The 18,834-nt window shown below is 39.3% G+C and overlaps 1 protein-coding gene across 2 annotated transcripts in view; it reads left to right on the forward strand.

Annotated features, from left to right (window-relative positions):
* Positions 1-1,508: 1,508 nt before the first annotated feature.
* The window catches only part of slain2.L (SLAIN motif family member 2 L homeolog), a 31,245-nt gene continuing 13,919 nt past the window's right edge, over positions 1,509-18,834 (forward strand). Inside the window, exons 1-3 of one of the 2 annotated variants that reach the window (XM_018229679.2) lie at positions 1,511-2,089; positions 15,039-15,187; positions 16,837-17,004. In XM_018229679.2, the coding sequence (XP_018085168.1) occupies positions 1,674-2,089; positions 15,039-15,187; positions 16,837-17,004 (733 nt within the window). In that variant the 5' untranslated portion in view covers positions 1,511-1,673. Of the gene's footprint in view, positions 2,090-15,038; positions 15,188-16,836; positions 17,005-18,834 lie in introns of both variants that reach the window. The other variant, XM_018229685.2, reaches the window with a different exon arrangement.

The raw sequence follows: 18,834 nt of genomic DNA on the forward strand, positions 1-18,834 counted from the left end.
ACTGGAGAGCTGCTGAATAAAAAGCTAAATAACTCAAAAATAATAAAAAATGAAAACCAATTGCAAATTGTCTCAGAATATCGATGTCTACATCATATTAAAAGTTAACTAAAGGTTTATGTTGGAATGTGCCTTGGGCAGTCTGTGACGATCGAGGGGGGATATAGGTTGTAGGTCAACAACAGATGGGAGTTTGCAATTTGGATATCCGTGAATTGCATTCCTACATACCCTAGTATAGGGTTCTGCACGGAACCAATTTGTTTACTGGCAATGTAGCTGCCTGTAATTTGTAATACCCTTAACAAAAGCCCTTGGCCCTCTGGCAAAAACGTACCTTTCCCTCGTCTTCTGCCCCGCATGCAATAGGACCACTCCCCCTTTTGCATCACGACCCGCGGCTCTGCCCCTTTTTGCATCACAGCCCGTCCATTTATTTGTGGCTCCGCCCCTTTTGCATCATGGTCCGCCCATTTAGTTACCGCCCCCACCACTGGCCGGTAATATTTAAAAAAAAGGTGGTAACTCTACCTGAGCCCTGACCCTGACGCAAATACCCCTCCGGACCCCGATTGCAGCCCCCTTCGGCATTACCACAAGCGCATGTGTGTACCTGTTTTTACGCGTCTAGGGCCGGAAACAGAGCTCACGGCAGCAAGGGCAAGGAGTGGGTCTGGACTGGCGGGGCCCACGAGAGCCAGGGCTCATCGGGTTTTTTCCTGTCGTCCCGCCAGGCCAGTCCGACCCTGTCGGTGTGTAGGCGACATCTAGTGTTGGCACTTTTTCTGAAAAAAAAATACTTGCCTTATATATTTATCTTTTTTCCCTATTAATAACATTGGGATCAGCCATCATTTTTACCGGCCAGGTGGCAACCCTATATCTTCGACCATACAGCCGAACGTTCGAATTACCCCCAATATAGCCATGCAGTTAGTGGCATATCGGGGAAAGATCCGCTTGTTTGGCGATGTCGCCAAACGAGCGGATCTTTGAGTCTATGGCCACCTTTAGGGAGCTGCTATCTGATTACCTTCCTATTGTTCTGTTGTTAGGCTGCTGGAGGGAAAGAAACAGGTGATATCACTCCAACTTGCAGTACAGCAGTAAAGAGTGACTGAAATTTATCAGAGCACAAGTCACATGACTGGGGGCAGCTGGGAAAGTGACAATATGTCTAGCCCCATGTCAGATTTCAAAATTAAATTAAAGAGTTTGCTCTTTTGAAAAACGGATTTGAGTGCAGAAGTCTGGTGGAACAGCACTATTAACTGATGTGTTTTAGGGTAAAAAACATGTTTTGCCATGACAGTATCCCTTTAACAGCGTATAAATTGAGGACATCCCCAGCGAGCCTCCTAACTCTGCGCTGTGACGCAACATTTCGAACACACCCAAACCCCAGCTAAACACTTGCCCAAATAAAAGATGTCCGCTTCGAGTCAGTGGGCAGTTACAGGGCAGGGAAGAAGCTTCCATTTTGGGGGAGGGACTCGAGGTGCCTATGCCACGTCCCTTCAGTGCGAGTTGGTGTCTTCTGAGGAGAACCGCGATTGGATTGGTTAAAGGCGCTTGGTGGGCGCGGTCAGCGGGCGCAGAGTGGCAGTTGTCGAGAATCACCGGGCGATGTGTTTTATGTGGGGCTGAGCCGGTGCCTATAGCGGCGGAGAGACATGGAGGACGTAAACTCCAACGTGAGCGCGGACCAGGAGGTACGGAAGCTGCAGGACCTCGTGAAAAAGCTCGAGAAGCAAAACGAACAGCTCCGGTTACGTTCTACCCACACCCCGAGCTCTCCCCGAACACCCACCCCTGTCATCCACCCACCCCGGCCACAGGCCCCTCCATCTGCCGCCTCTTTGCAACTTTTTGGCGGCCGCAGTGTAAGCCCAGGGCCTGTCCTTTATGAGAGACCCGGGGGGACAGGGGACGGGCCGGCGTGGGAAGAGCTGCTGCTGGAGGAGGAGGAGGAGGAAGCCGCGGAGGAGAGGCGGAAGGACGGGGAGAGCGGCCTCTTACTGGAGACGCTGCTGCCACTACGGCCGGAGGAGCTGGAAGGAATGGTCGACTTTGACGAGGAAGAGAGCTGGTAATTCTTTTATTTCACATTATAACATCAGCTCATTACTGTGCTCAACTACAACTCCCAGCACTGGCCCAATGCTGACACCTACACTCCCTCCACCCAAACACGACTTCTCTCCAGAGTGACATCTCATTCCCAGCAGCTTTCCCATACACATTCATCTACATGTAATTGCCAATGGCTGCTGCCTCTAGTCTCTGCACTGCTGCCTCTGTTTGTAGTCTCTGCACTGCTGCTTCTGACTCTCGAAACTATATACCAGTAATCAACTGACCAGGAACTGAACTTGTTCTACAATTGTTTCATGAGTCAGAACCAGAGGACGCAAAGTGCTAATGACTGCATGCACCTCTAATTACACCTAGAGGATAACTGCACAACCACTTACTGTATATTGGAAAGTTGCTTAGCATGACATTGTGACATCATTTATTTTTGGTTTAGATCTCCCTTTAACTTTTAGTTTGACGTAGAGAGTGATATTCTGAAACAATTTGCAACTGGTTTTTATTCTTTATTATTTGTGGTTTTTGGGTTATTTAGCTTTTCATTCAACAGCTCTCCAGTTTACAATTTCTGTAATCTGGTTGCTAGGGTCCAAATTACCCTAGCAACCATGCATTGTTTGAATAAGAGACTGGAATATGAATAGGAGAGGGGCCTGAATAGAAAGAAGAGTAATAAAAAGTAGTAATAACAATTAATGTGTAGCCTTACTGAGCATTTGTTTTTAGACAGGGTCAGTGACCCCCATTTGAAAGCTGGAAAGAGTCCGAAGAAAAAGGCAAATCGTTAAAAAAAAAACTATAAATAATGCTTGCTAGGGTCCAAATTACCCTAGCAACCATACATTGTTTTTAATAAGAGACTGGAATAGGATTAGGAGAGGACCCAAATAGAAAGATGATTAATAATAAGTAGCAAAAACAATAAATTTGTAGCCTTACTGAGCATTTGTTTTTAGATGGGGTCAGTGACCCCCATTTGAAAGCTGGAAAGAGTCCGAAGGAAAAGGCAAATCATTAAAAAACTATAAATAATCCTTGCTAGGGTCCAAATTACCCTAGCAACCATGCATGGATTTGAATGAGAGACAGGAATATGAATGGGAGAGGACTTGAATAGAAATATAAGTAATTAAAAGTAGCAATAACAATACATTTGTAGCCTTACGGAGCATTTGGCAAAAACAATAACTTTGTAGCCTTACTGAGCATTTGTTTCTAGATGGGGTCAGTGACCCTCATTTGAAAGCTGGAAAGAGTCAGACGTAAAAGGCAAATAGTTAAAAAACTATAAGAAATAAATATTAAAGACCAATAGAAAAGTTGCTTAGAATTGGTCATTCTGTAACATACTAAAAGTTAACATAAAGGTTAACCACACTTTGAAGAGTTGCTGCAGGTCAGGTATCCATGAAATACACATTTTAGTTCCTATCTGTGTGTACTGGCAACTTTGTATCTCTTTTATTCCAAAGGGACTGCTCTCCTGTACATGTTCAGCTGCTGATGTCATTGGAAAGTGCTGGGAATGAAGTTCAAGATTTTATAGAGTACAACAGTAAGAATCCAACTTGTCATGAGGCAATCTAAAATGTAGACTGTAGGGGTTCAGGGAGTTGTAGTCCTGCAACTGCAGAAGACTATTGAGCAGTGTTTAGGTTAATCTTCCATGTAATGATTAGGATCTGCCAGTTATCCGGCTTATCTATGGCTGAAGTTCATGTTGCCTGTAAGACTATATAGATGTGTGGGCAGCAGTCTATCAGTTGAATGTTTATAGTGCCAGGGTCAGTGTGGATTCGTAGAGTTTCACAATGCAAGCAAATTGGCATTAGTAGCAGCTACGGTCAAGTAATTCCATACTATACTTGTCACTAGGAGAAAGCAGGTGTGTGCAGAAGTCAGCATTTAGCCCAGTGCATTGATCTTAACCCTGATGGCTTGTCTGTCTTTAGTAGCAGCGCTTATCAGAGCTGGCCTGAGCATAGTTTTTTATTATCTGTTAAGCTGGCCATAGACGCAAAGATCTGATCGTAGGAATTGAAGATTCGTTCGATTTTCGGACCGTGTGTGGAGAGTCCCGACATTTTTCGTCCTGCAGAGATTGGTCGTTTGGTCGATCAGACAGGTTAAAAGATTTGTCGGCTGCGGGTAATATCTCTGAAAATCGTACAATCAGCAATACACGCAGAGGGAGACTGTCACCAGCTTTGTCGGACATAACTTTCGTACGATTGCTGTCAGGGGCAGAACATCGGCTGATCTGTTCTTTTCTACTTTTGTATTTGATCGGAATGGTAAGTGGCAGGTCGGGAGATGGGGAAGTCAGATCATACGTTGATTTGTACAATCAGATCTTTGCGTCTGTAGCCAGCTTTAGAAGTACAGGTATGGGACATGTTATCCAGTGGAACTAGAGTTTTCCAAATAACAGATCTTTCTTTCATTTGGATCTTCATACCTTAAGGCTGTGGGCACACAATAAGATTGGGGGGGATTAGTCACCCAACGACAAATCTCCTCTTCTTCGGGTGACTAATCTCCCCAAATGTGTTCCCGCCGGCAAGAATTTGAATCGCAGTGGAATGGCATATGTATCGCTTAGTTTTCCAAAGTTGCCTCACAAGGAATGCCATTGTATGCCATCCCGTCTGTGATTCACATTCTTGCCGGCGGGAAGGCATTTGGGGAGATGCCGTCCGAAGAAGAGGAGATTTGTCGCTGGGCAACTAATCTCCCCCAAATCTTAGTGTGCCACCAGCCTAAAGCTCCCCATAGACGCGACGATTCTTCTTGCCGAACGACCGATTTTAGGGAAGCCCGACCGATCCTTCGAAATGATCGTGCGGTTAGTGGGATTCGAACGATCGTACATCTTACGATTTTTCGGCCGACATCTGTCAGGAAATTGATCGGCCAGGTCAAAAAATCTTTGTTGGTCCCAGTGCAATCTATCTATGTTTGCAGGGCCAAGCAGGCAGCTCCCCTTTGTTTTCCTGGCAAATTGGTCTTTATAGTTGATGGTAAATTCATACGATCGTACAATCGTTCTGAGAAGATCGTGGTCTCACGATCAGGATCTGATCTTTTAAAAATCTCAACATCTATGGCCAGCTTTAGTCTACTAGAAAATCATGTAAACATTAAATAAACCCAATAGGCTGGTATTGCCTCCAATGAGAATTCATTATATCTTCGTTTGGATCAAGTACAGGTATGGGATCCATTATCCCGAAACATCCGAATTATGGGTAAGCCGTCTCTCATAGACTCCATTATATCCAAATCCTCCAAATTTTTTAATTTGGAGCTTTCCGGATAACAGGTTTCCAGATACCTGATCCTATACCTGTATTATCGGTCAGTATTGATTGAACAGGGTTACCCTGATGCTAATAGCTAGTGGCTTCTAACCCATATTAGAGAATATTGTTTTATAAACACACAGTTACACGTTCCTTTCCCATAGTTGCTCCCACGATTTTCCTGGCCCAACAGCTTTCTCAAGCACCTATAAAACTAACTGGCATGTGGCAGCAACTCTTTGTGTTGAAAAACAAGGTGACCTAAATAGATCGGCTTGCTTTAATGTGGGCTGAATGCTGATGAAAAGTTGGTAGTTGACTGTTAACATTAAGAACCCGTAAACTGCACAATTCCCTGCAGCAGGAAAGCACTTGTCTGACTGCAGTAACCATAGCCTGGGTCACAGGTAATTAGCAAACTATAACTAGGTACTATTACCATGGCACATTCTGATTTGAAAGGGGTTGTTGAACTTCAAACACCTAGTTGTTTTCATATAGTTCACCAGAAATATAGACTTTTTCCAATTACTTTCTATTTTCTAATTCTGACAGTTTACCTAATATTGAAGTGTAAAGTGTCATTTTTGACCTTCTAAAGCAGCTCTGGGAAGGGGAGGAGGGTCGCCGACTGTTCTAAATTGATACATTTATTTGATACATTTCTTATCTTTGTCCCTTCTGAGCAGAATCTCTGGGTTTCATTACAGACAGCTGTTAGAATTGATACAATAGTTGCTAATACTCCAGAGATGCTGCTGAGAAATGTATCAACTGAATGTTGCAAAATTGTAACCGTTCAGAATCTGCCCCTGAATTACTGAGCTGCCAGACTCAAACACCAGAGACACAAACACAAAGTCTTTATTTTTGGAGAATAATCTGAAAACAATTGAACCGAAAAAAAGTGGGAGGGAACTCATTGATCAGATTCTTTCCGCCCCAACATCACTGTGTGTGAAAGTATGGGCTTTTGTGGGTTTTTATTTATTTATTTTTTTCAACTAAAGTTAACTTTGTATCTATATGATCCATGTAAATGAAATACATAAGGTACACGTGAGTATGGGCATAAATCTATGTAAGGTAAAGGTATGGCACACACAGGGCAACAAAAAGCACCTGTAAAGAAATGCTTAAACCCAACCAAGGAGTCTGTTGTTCATTTCCATGGAAATCACGAAAGCATTGTAACCAGTGGTGTGTTATCTTATATTGTGTCTGTGGGAGAAATGTACACAAAATATATATAAATATACACAGAGGAGTTTAATTGGGGGGAAACAGCTGTGGACACAAATGTAGTAAATGTTTGCACCCGGTGTGTAAATCTGTATACAAGAAATGGGTTCCAACGTATTCAGCCTGTTGCTCCATTGCTGTCGGCATTGACCTGTACCATTCTATTTTGCTTCCACCCTCCTCCTTTAAATATGATGTTACATTGCTGTATGGAGACAAGATTGTGTTCATGAAGGAACTGGCTGCCTAAACAGATAGATAAAAAGAAGAGCATTGAAGAGGGTGTGTATTCTCCAGTGAGATTGTGCTGAAGCCCAACAGCTGACTCCCCCGTGGAACAGCTGCAGCATGACTTGCCTCCACTCACTCTCTGCTTCCATGGAGCTGACATAAATAAATAGAAAAACTTACCCTTTAACTTCTGCACAGTCACTGCAGCCGCAATCCTTTTTAAGCCAACATGGTTTTTAAGTATTGGGGTCGTACATACAAAGTAAAGGGATTTGTCTTAAAGTGTGTCTTTTTTTTTTTTTACCATAACTTAAAGGGGTGGATCATCTTAAAGTTAACTTATGTTATTAAATGGCCATTTTAAAGCAACTTTTCAATTGGTCTTCATTATTTATTTTTTTATTGTTTTTTTATAATTATTTGCCTTTTTCTTATGACTCTTTCCAGGTTTCAAATGGCCCCATCTAAAAAAAAAAAAAATGCTCTGTAAGGCTACAAATGTATTATTATTGCTATTTTTTATTATTCTTCTTTCTATTCAGACCCTCTCCTATTCATATTCCAGTCTCATATTCAAATCAGTGCATGGTTGTTAGGGGAACTTGGACCCTAGCAACCAGATTGGTAAAATTGCAAACTGGAGAGCTGCTGAATAAAAAGCTAAATAACTCAAAAAGAACAAATAATAAAAAATTAAAACCAGCTGCAAATAGTCTCAGAATATCACTCTCTTCATCATACTAAAAGTTAATACAAAGGGGAACAACCCATTTAAAAGCTGGATAAATCCTTTTGGTTCAAGCCAGCTGTTGACATGCGGTACCCTGGAGCAGTGATTGCTGCCATATTGAGGCTGGTGTATTGTACAGGTATGGGACCTGTTATCCAGAATGCTCGGGACTTAGGGTTTTCTGGATAACGGATCTTTCTGTAATTTGGGTCTACGAGAAAATCATGTAAACATTAAATAAATACAATAGGCTGGTTTTGCTTCCAATAAGGATTAATTATATCCGAATTGGAATCAAGTACAAGGTTCTGTTTATTATGACAGAGAAAAAGGAAATCATTTTTAAAAATTTGGATTACTTGGATAAAATGGAATCTATGGAAGACGGCCTTTCCGTGATTCAGAGCTTTCTGGATACCGGGTTTCAGGATAATTGATGACATACCTGTAGAAGTTATGGTACCCGCAATGCTGATGCCCTTGCTTGTTGTGTGCCAGCTTACTGGATATTGACTCCCATCTCTTAGGCCTCTTAATGCCTCTTCCCATTCATTTTTTTCTTCCTATTTAGGCATTAGTATTGTAATTGTTATCAATAAAATATGATTGCTTGCCTCAAATACACTTTAAAGTATAACATTTTGAGATTCGGGGAGATTTAGTCGCCCGGCGACTAATCGCCTCTTCTTTGGGGCGACTAATCTCCCTGAACTGCTTCCCTTTGTCTTTGTCTGCTTCTGCACCCTTATGGAAGTATAGAGTATGTCTCCAAATTGTTCTAGGGCTCTTCCAGCTGATTAAACATGAGACCATTAATAATATTATGTGAAGTTTATTTTTTTATATTTGCGTATGACTAGTAGATAGGAATCTGATTTAAAAAGTGCAGGGGGAGTTCATACGGAACTAGGGAACATGATGCCTTTGCTAATGCTGTGATGGGATTCTATCTGAGAAGTGTCTGAGGCTTTGCTCTCTTTTACCATATTGTGGATATTTGTCAAATCTCTAGTCATTTAAAGGGTGGTTCACCTTTATGTTAACTTTTAGTGAGAATGCCCTTTACCTAGCAACTTTGTAATTGCTGTTCAATATTTTTAAATTGTTAGTTTTTTTTTGTTTTTTTTTAATTATTTGCCTTCCTTTTCTGCCTCTTACCAACTTTCTAATGGGGGTCACTGAACCTGGCAGCCATTGACTATTGCCTTGTGTTCCTACAACTTTATTGTTCTTGTTACTCTGTATTACTTATCATTTTATATAAGCCTTCTTCTATTCATCTTCCTGCCTCTTGTTCAAACCACTACCTGGTTGCTGTGGCAAATAAGACCATAGCAACCAGCTAGCTGCAGAAAGACCAAACTGGAGATTGATGCAATTGGTTTGTGTTTTTTTTTGGTTATTCAGCAGTTCCCCAGTTTGTAATTTCAGCAACCTAGTAGCTATGGTCCAAATTACCTTGTATATGTAATAGGAATATGAATAGGTGAGGGCCTCAATAGAAAGATGAGTAGTACAAAGTAGTAGTTTGTAGCTTTACAGAGCATTTGTTTTTTTAGATGGGATCAGTGACCTACTTTTGAAAGCTGGAAACAGTCATAATGCGGTAAATAATTTAAAAAAAAAACGATATATATAAAAAAAAAAAAAGTCCAGTTGAAAAGTAGCTTAGAATTAAATGCAATAATATACTTAAAGTTAATTCAAAACTGACCCACCCCTTTAAAGGGGTAATTTACGGATGCTGTTATGATTTTTATGATGTAGTTTTAATTTCTAAATTACACTGCAAATAATTCACTCTACCATATAAAATTTAATTCAAGTGCAGTTTTTTTAGTTATAATATTGGTGTGTAGGCGCCATCTCAGGTCATTTTGCCTGGGCATATGCTTTCAGAAAAAGCCAGCATTTTAGGATGGAACTGCTTTCTGGCAGGCTGTTGATTTTCCTACTCAATGTAACTGAATGTGTCGCAGTGGGACCTGGATTTTACGATTGAGTGTTGTTCTTAGATCTACCAGGCAGCTGTTATCTTGTGTTAGGGAGCTGCTATCTGGTTACCTTCCCATTGTTCTTTTGTTTGGCTGCTGGGGAGAAAGGGAGAGGGTGATATCACTCCAACTTGCAATACAGCAGTAAAGAGTGATTGAAGTTATCAGAGCACAAGTCACATGACTGGGGGCAGCTGGGAAACTGACAATATGTCTAGCCCCATGTCAGATTTCAAAATTAAATATAAAAAATCAGTTTGCCCTTTTGAGAAACGGATTTCAGAGCAGAATTCTGCTGGAGCAGCACTATTGCAACCTGAAAATGTGACATTTGTCCAAAATAATCAACTCAATTTTTAGTGGAAAATGCAACTCAATCCTTAATAAATATGGCCCTTAATCTTTAAATGAACAGTTGTACTTTGATCCGATATCCATAGTACAGGTATAGGACCGGTTATCCAGAATGCTCGGGACCTAGGGTATTCCGGATAATGGATCTTTCCATAATTTAGATCTTCATACCTTACATCTACTATAAAATCATGTAAACGTTAAATAAACCCAATAGACTGCTTCTGCATCCACTAATGACTGATTATATCTTAGTTTGGACCAAGTATAAGGTACTGTTTTATTATTACAGAGAAAAAGGAAATCATTTTAAATAATCTGATTATTTGCATAAAATGGAGTCTATTGGAGACAGCTTTCTGGATAATGTGTTTCCGGATAACTGGTTCTGTACCTGTACATACATTCATGTATTTTTAATGGAAAATTTTATGTTGTTCGTTTCTTGATGATTTCAGGTTTTGCATTTTTTTTAAAAATGGTTCTAAATCGTTCTTTAAAGTCATTAACATCAGCCTTCCCAGAACAATTTCTTGTATATGACTGAGCAAGTTACCGTTCCATTTAGTTGTGTGTGTGTGTGTGTGTGTGGATCAGCATTTATGTTGCTAAATTAAATAGAGTGCTTTGTAGATAATGCATTTCATGTCAACCTATGTGTTATTTATGAGCTAGCATAACCACAGCTCTCTGGAGAGACCTTTATACATAGAAACAAAGTGTATTGCAGTCATTATTTGTGCAAAAGTCACATCATATGCAGAGTTATGGCCCATGAGCATTTATACACCTGTGGAGAAATGCATGACCCCCCCCCGCTCCATGGATCCTGCCTTTATTATGAATAGAAGCCATAGCTTCCATATAAACAGTGCCATCTAGAAGTCATACATGGATATACAGGGTTATTTATCAAGGGTCGAATTTTAGAGCTTTGCGAGGTTTTTTTTTTTTTTATACTTTGAATGAATTCACAACTTGAATGGTTTCTAATTTAAAAAAATTCTTGAATGGAAAAAACTCTAATGCATTTGAGGTTAATCGAGTCAGATTAATTGGCAGAAAAAAACTCGAATCACTCAAATTAATCGAATTTTCAATCGAAACCCACTGTAAAAATACAAACATCATGAAGGCTTAAAACATCTTCAAATGGTTCAAGGGACCTCTGCCATTGGCTTCTACATGACCTCGACAGGTTTTAGATGGTGTATTTTTGGATTTGAGCTATTTCCAGGGTAGATGTATAATAAATTTCGGGGGGAAAAAATTGTTTATTTTAACCTGAAAATTTGAGTTTTAACTCAAAAATACACTTGAAAACTTGAATTTTATGGGTAAAAATCATCTTGACCTTTGATAAATAACCCCCTTAGTATCCCATGGATATCTGTGTAGATGTAACTACTGTAATAAGGCAACTTCCATTCATGCACATTCCTTTACATAAACAGGAAAGAATCATGCGGTGGTGGTTAAATGTCGGGTGAATCAGTGTTATTTACTGTTTTCTATATACAAGGTTGTGACATAAGAAATCTTTAAATCCAATGACCATTTTCCCTTCATTCTATTGGACTTGCATACTGCAGTTTACTGCTTCATTGGAGTCTATGAAAGATGTTTATCTTCAGGATTATTGCAGCCCCTGTAGTTTCATTAAAGATGTGTTTCACCTTAAGGGTAGGGGGCACACTGGGCTAATCACCTCGTCTTTGTGGCGACCAATCTCCCCGAACGCCTTCCCTCTGTCATGCGCCGGCTATAATGAAAAGTCGCCTGCGGCATGGCACACGTGTCGCTTCTTATTCCAAAGTCGCCGCCGTTTCCTCGTGAGGCAACTTCGGGCGACTCGGGAACACACAAGAACTGCGAATAACCTGTCGGATAAATTCTATAGACATTCTGACCAGTTCTTGGTGATGTCATCTTATAATTGATGTTTGGTGATGTCACCTCTGTTATATGACTGCTATAGACTCATGGGTTTTTATTAAATAGTGTACTTTTTGTAAAACATTAGCATTTCTGTATAAAACACTCTGCCTGCGGCCTTTCTGCTTTACACGGATACCTGCACGTTTGGGACTGTATTATAATAAAAAGACTGTGCCCTTCAAAGAATACAGTGAAACCATAGACAGTTTATGGGCCATTGGAATGTCTTAAAGGGCCATATCTAACATATCACCATGGTAGCATATTAAATGAAGGAAAAAAACATTTGCAATCCATTGAGCGCTAATTTAAGTCTTTGCTTGATAGATGTAGCAGTGAACAGTGACACTTCTATGTGTAAAACAAAAACAATTCTATGTTGGCTCTGTTAATGACATGGGAGGGTTCTCTGATAGAATCATGATCTTCTCAGCTGCTTTGCCATCAGTCATGTCCTCACATGGATTATAGGAAGAGCATTCACTCTCTCGGGGATTTCCCTGCCTTAAAGTGATAGTGACACTAAAAAACGACTTTTTAAAATATGAATGTACAGTTTCTAAACCTGACTGTTTCGTCAACCTGACTGTCCCATCTCAGCCTGTCGGTTAAAGTTTTTAATACTAACGGACTCCTGCTGCACAAATATGGCAGCCCCCTCATACAGGAACATGGGGCATCAGACAGGTAATGTAAAAGCATCGTGCAAATACTTTATGGCAAAGTTACAAGTAGTTTTGAAAGGCAATATTATTATAGATGGATAAAAGAGTTTCATTTCTGGTGTCAGTATCACTTTAAAAACAAGTCTTTTCCATGAAGATGTTGAGATGCTTGGCTGGTATTTTAACATGTCTGCAAGGACCAATAGTCCTGAGTCTATGGGATTTTGCTCCCTTCCAAATCAGTGTCAGAATGAGTCCTGGGCAAGAAGAGATTGTTTTTGTAACATAGATAGATAAATAGATAGATAGTATATATTATATGCTGGATCAAAGACAATTGCCTTCCTTTGAATGGACTGCATTCACACACACACACACACACACACACACACACGAGATACGTTATCAAAAACTCGTTATCCAAAAAGCTTATATCCAAATAATCCAGATTTTAAAAAATTATTTCCCTTTTCCGTGCAATTATAAAACAGTACACTGTACTTGATCCAAACTAAGATATAATTAATCCCTATTGGGAGCAAAACCAGACTATTGGGTTTATTTAATATTTAAAGAATTTCCTTATAGACTTAAGGTGGAAAGATCTACAGTTATGGGATCCATTATCTAGAAACCTGTTGTCCATAAATCTCCGAATTATAGGAAGGCCGTCTCGTCTCCCATAGACTCCATTTTATACAAATAATCAATTTTTAGAATTAAACCTTTCTCTGTAATAGTAAAACAGTAGCTTTTCCTTGAGTCAAACTAAGGTATAATTAATCCTTATTGGAAGCAAAACCAGCCTACTGGGTTTATTTAATGTTTACATGATTTTCTAGTAGACTTAAGGTATGAAGATCCAAATTACAGAAAGACCTTTTATCCAGAAATCCCCAGGTCCTGAGCATTCGGTATAATAGGTCCCATACCTGTACAAGCCTTCCCTGTGTTTTGTCACCCGTTAAATATTTTTAGGGAAAGTGCTTTAAAAGAAAATATTTTTTCAGGGGAAATACTGTGCTGATGCTGAGTTTGAGAATGTACAGCCATCAGATTCCTCTCTCCTCTGTCCAGAACCATCTTGCCTGATTGCTGCAAGCTTGGTATATGAGAACATTGAGAATAGAGGCTACTGCAACATCAGCACATAATTCATTGAGAAACATGGTTACTATTGTATAGTGAACAAAAGTTGGGTCATACCCATCGCACTCTATAGAATAAAGAGACTGCTAACTGCAACAGTCTTCTATACAGCGAGAGCACTCAACAAGTGTCTTCTGGTGGCCCAGAAACATTAAATATGTATGGGATTCATTGTCTCGAATGTTCCAAACTATTTAAGCAAAAAGTTGATTCCTTTCTCTGTAGCAATAAAACCATACCTTGTACGTAATTATAACTAATTGGTTTATTCATTGGTTTATTCCACTTTTTCTTTTTTCAGACTTAGTGGGTTATTTACTAAACTCCGAATACAAAAATCACGAAAGATTTGTCTTTGTCGTGACTAAAACATCACAAATTATTCGGAATTTATTAAACCCAGAGGATGGAAAAGTCAGAATCAGAAAATCCGGCATCTCAGACCTGTCGAGGTTGCATAAAAGTCAATGATTTTTTTGATGTGCGCTGGGTTTTTGGCAATACCCCGAATGTGTTCAGAGTTTTTGGGCAAATTCTGAGTTTTCGGGTGAAAAATCATAAAAGATCGTGAAGATCAGATGAAAAATATTGTGAAAATTGGATTTTTCAGGATTTTTTGGGGGATTTTTTCCCGCAAAAAAAAAAATCAGGAAAGTGTATTAATAAATAAACCCAAAAAACTTGTGCAGATTTGTTTTTTCAGAAAATTTTGAGATAAATTTGGATAAATAATTTGGATGGTGATTCAAATTGTGGAAATACCCTCTTATCTGGAACACCCCAACTCCCAAGTATTTTGGATAATAGATTGCTTACTTGTACAACAAAAACTCTTTGTATTTGCCCTGGCACATTACTGTATTATTATTATTATTAGTAAAACTCCACTCATGCACAGCAGACAAAATTTTGGTATTTTGGGCAATATTCTCAGTATATTTCCCAATGGTCCCATTTTTTTGTGCGACAGTCCAGCATTGCATCCCTTAAACGTGGTTTTGTGTGAATGTGGATGGAGATTGGGTGAATCAGTGAGGGTGCTTCCCATTGAGTTTAGTGTGATGTAATAAAACATGATCGCTAAGTGGGAGGATGCAATACAGGTATGGGACCTGTTATCCAGAATGCTTGGGACCTGGTGTTTTCCAGATAATTGATGGTCGACAGTTGCCTGAAATGACAGTTTCAGCAATGAAATGGTGAAATTATTCTGCTGTGATTTTATCAGCCCTTCAAACTATTTTCCCTCTAATGGAATCTGTATTCTCTCTTCTGTTTTTCTTTTTATGTTTTGAACTTGTGAGTTTTGAGTCTGTTTGTCATTTATTTATTTTTTTAGGTTGTATACATCACCAAAGAAAAAGTTGACACCTTTTCAGAAATCGATGAGTCCGCTGGTTTGGTGCCGTCAAGTTTTTGACTGTCCTAGTCCTGACGTGGAATGTGCAAAAAAGTCAATTATCCATAGGCTTGATCAAATCATGTCTGGTGAGTACATATTAGGGGGACATATTAGAGTGGCATGTCATTCAGTGGATTTTAATATCCAATCGGGGTTAACTTTCATTTATTTTCCCCTGGGGCCAGGGCATGCACTGCTTTATAGGGGTGGTTCACCTTCAAGTTAACTTTTTGGTATGTTATAGAAACGCTAATTCTAAGCAACTTTTCAATTGGTCTTCATTATTTTTTTAATAGTTTTTTAGTTATTTGCCTTCTTCTTATATTTCTTTCCAGCCTTCAAATTGGGGTCACTGGCCCCTTCTAAAAAAACAAATGCTCTGCAAGGCTACACATTTATTGTTATTGCTACTTTGTCAATTCATATTCCAGTCTCTTGTTCAAATCAGCGCATGGTTCCTAGGGTAATTTAGACCATAGCAACTGGATGGTTGAAATTGCAAACTGGAGAGCTGCTGCATAAAAAGCTAAATAACTGAAAAACCACACATAAAAAAATAAAAGCCAATTGCAAATTGTCTCAGAATATCACTCTCTTTAATAAAAATGAACTCAAAGGTGAACCACCAATACCTGTTTTTTACAGTGCGGCCCAGCAGCATCTCTACTACAAGTTTATCTATGATTGATGTGACCCCAGTTCCACAGTAAAGAGTGATCTTTACATTCTATGGAAATGTATAAATGCTTCCAGTGACTTAAACTAGAAGCTGAGCCCACAATCCAAAACACACACACACAGACACAATGGCTTCTATTTGAATGATAGTGTTTGTGAATGTGATAGGGAAATTAGATTGTAAGCTCTACTGGGGCAGAGACTGACGTGAATGATGCATAAATTCAGTACAGTACAATTTATAGTGAATAAAGTACCCCCTATTGTAAAATATAAGGATATTATAAGTTACCGAGGAGACCCTTGACCAAATATTTTTATATAAGTCATGGAACTCCGAGATGACTTCTAATTTCCTCATATTTTGCAACAGGCGGTTCTTTATTATAATACACAAGTTTCATAAGTTTTATTATAATACACAAGTTCGGCCGAACCGAATCCTAATTTGCATATGCAAATTAGGGGCAGTGAGGGAAATCGTGTGCCTTTTTGTCACTTCCTTGTTTTGTGACAAAAAGTCACGAGATTTCCCTCACCGCCCCTAATTTGCATATGCAAATTAGGATTCGCATGTTCGGCCAAATGAGTGATTTCGGAGCATCCCTAATAAGAATATAATTTACAGGATACTCATGGCTCTTGTGTATTATAAATAAATAAAGAATAAGATAACAGAGCCACCTCTGTGCCTGATTATCTCTGGCTCCCACAGCAGCTGTATTTTTTGATACTTCACAAGCCAGATCCCATGGTTACACCTGAATGCAAGTAAGCGTGTTTCCTTATGAAGTACCATTCCATTCCATTTCCCTGGCACCTAATACTCCCTTTTTAATCTGATTAATATGATCCAGTCTGGATCCTGCTGGCTGAAGCACAAAAGAAAGTGCAGTTGTGCAAAGGGCATTGTGTGGGCACATTGTGGATAGAACTAGAGATGTTATTTAGCTACATTACTCTTACTTTACAAGTCTTATATGCACTAAATTCCAGTTCATTTATAGGCAAGCAAACATTTTTCGTTTTTGTTTTGGTTTTTTTTTTTTTTCTTTAGCCAACAAGCGGCAGAGCATGTACAACAATCCCTATAACACAAACAGCTATGCTGGTTCTTATAGTCCAAATGCAACCGGGAGCCCGTACAGTAGTGGATTCAATTCCCCGTCCTCCACCCTTATGAGACCTCCGGTAGTGAGGCAACTGGTACTGCCTAGTAGCACAGGTGAGTACATTTCCACCCAATAGATTAAGGAACATGTTTTTACAAAACACAAATATGGGGGCTGTCTAGGGATGCACCAAACTCACCATGGTAGAATTTTGGCAGAATGAGATTTGTACGAAAATAAATCATAAAGTCCTATGGTATTGAGCATTGGGTTCCACTCAAGGTTGTGTTTTGTGAATTGCTAGAAATCAGCCTTATCCTGAATTCTGTAAATCCCTAGACCTGAACACTGTATAGGGCTGCCGTGTGTCACAAACTGGTACAAGACAAGAAACAAACAATTCCTGTAATAAAATAGATTCAAGACAGGCAGACGGCACTTCTGGAAAAGGTTTATTGGGGTAGCTGCTGTGAATCCTAATGCGTTTCGGGAATAAATCCCTTAATCATAGGTCATTATAAGGGATTTATTCCCGAAATGCGTTGGGATTCACAGCAGCTACCCCAATAAACCTTTTCCAGAAGTGCCGTCTGCCTGTCTTGAATCTATTGAATGTTAGCAGTGGGGACACTGCTTGAGAGAGCACCTGGATAAGTATATGCGGTGAGCAGTAGCGGTCCTTTACCTTTTGTTTCTGATCCTCAAATTCCTGTAATATTCCACATTTTGGATCTTAAAGGGATATTGTCATGGGAAAAAAATGTTCTTTTTAAAACGCATCAGTTAATAGTGCTGCTCCAGCATAATTCTGCACTGAAATATGTTTCTCAAAAGAGCAAACTGATTTTTTTATATTAAATTTTGAAATCTGACACTACTGCTGTACTGCAAGTTGGAGTGATATCACCCCCCTCCCTTTCCCTTTGGCTGCCTACACACCAATATTACAACTAATAAAAATACACTTGCTGGTTCACGAATGAAATTTTATATCGTACAGTGAATTATTTGCAGTGTAAACAGTGTAATTTAGAAATAAAAACAAAATCATAAAAATCATGACGAATCCCTTTAAGTTCTCCATTATCCTCCTGATCATAACATCTATTTACAGACGTGTATGTGTGCAAGCAAGGAAACAGAATGCCATTATCTCTCCACAACACAAGCGAGAGAACATCATTACAATTTGCTTTCACATTCATTCCAATTAAACTTCTCTTTGGTCTCACTAATGTATTATCCTTGTGCATAATGGAGAGGAAAGCAGAGCAAGAACGTCTAGGCAAATAAGAACATGATCTGCCTTGTTCATAATAAGCACATACATTGTTCTACTTGCGGTGGTTTATATATATATATATTTATTTTAAGAGGTGCCGGGAAAAGCAAGGAACTAGGGAACTTTAGGGGGCAGATTTATCAAGGGTCAAATTGAAAATTCGAATTCGTATTTTCGAAATAGACTTTGATTTTCGAGATTTATCATAATCTAGCTGTTTTAAGAACTCAAATTCGACTATTTGCCACCTAAAACCTGCCAAATTGCTGTTTAAGTCAATGGGAGACGTCCAGGGATCACGTTGGAATTGTTTGCAGCCTTCCTGACATTTTTCTCCGAAAAAAAGCTCAAATTGAGTTTTTAAAATTCGAATCGATTTGAGTTTTCGCGTCAATCCTATTCACCCAAGTTTAAGAAATTCTATATTTTTTATAATACACTTTGGTCGAACTTCGAGTTTATGGGAGTTTTAAAAATCGCACATGAATTTGAAATTTGACCCTTGATAAATGTGCCTCTAGGTGTGCAACTGTTTGTCAAATAAGGAGCAAGGTGCTCTCCTTGGGAGGACACACAGGCCCTTATATTTCTACTAATAACACAACTAGAGGTCCTTTTAAATTGAAACTGAACTGTACTGATCTTTCATAAAATTTATCAG

Source organism: Xenopus laevis, chromosome 1L (genome assembly GCF_017654675.1).
Source record: "Xenopus laevis strain J_2021 chromosome 1L, Xenopus_laevis_v10.1, whole genome shotgun sequence".
Taxonomy (NCBI): domain Eukaryota; kingdom Metazoa; phylum Chordata; class Amphibia; order Anura; family Pipidae; genus Xenopus; species Xenopus laevis.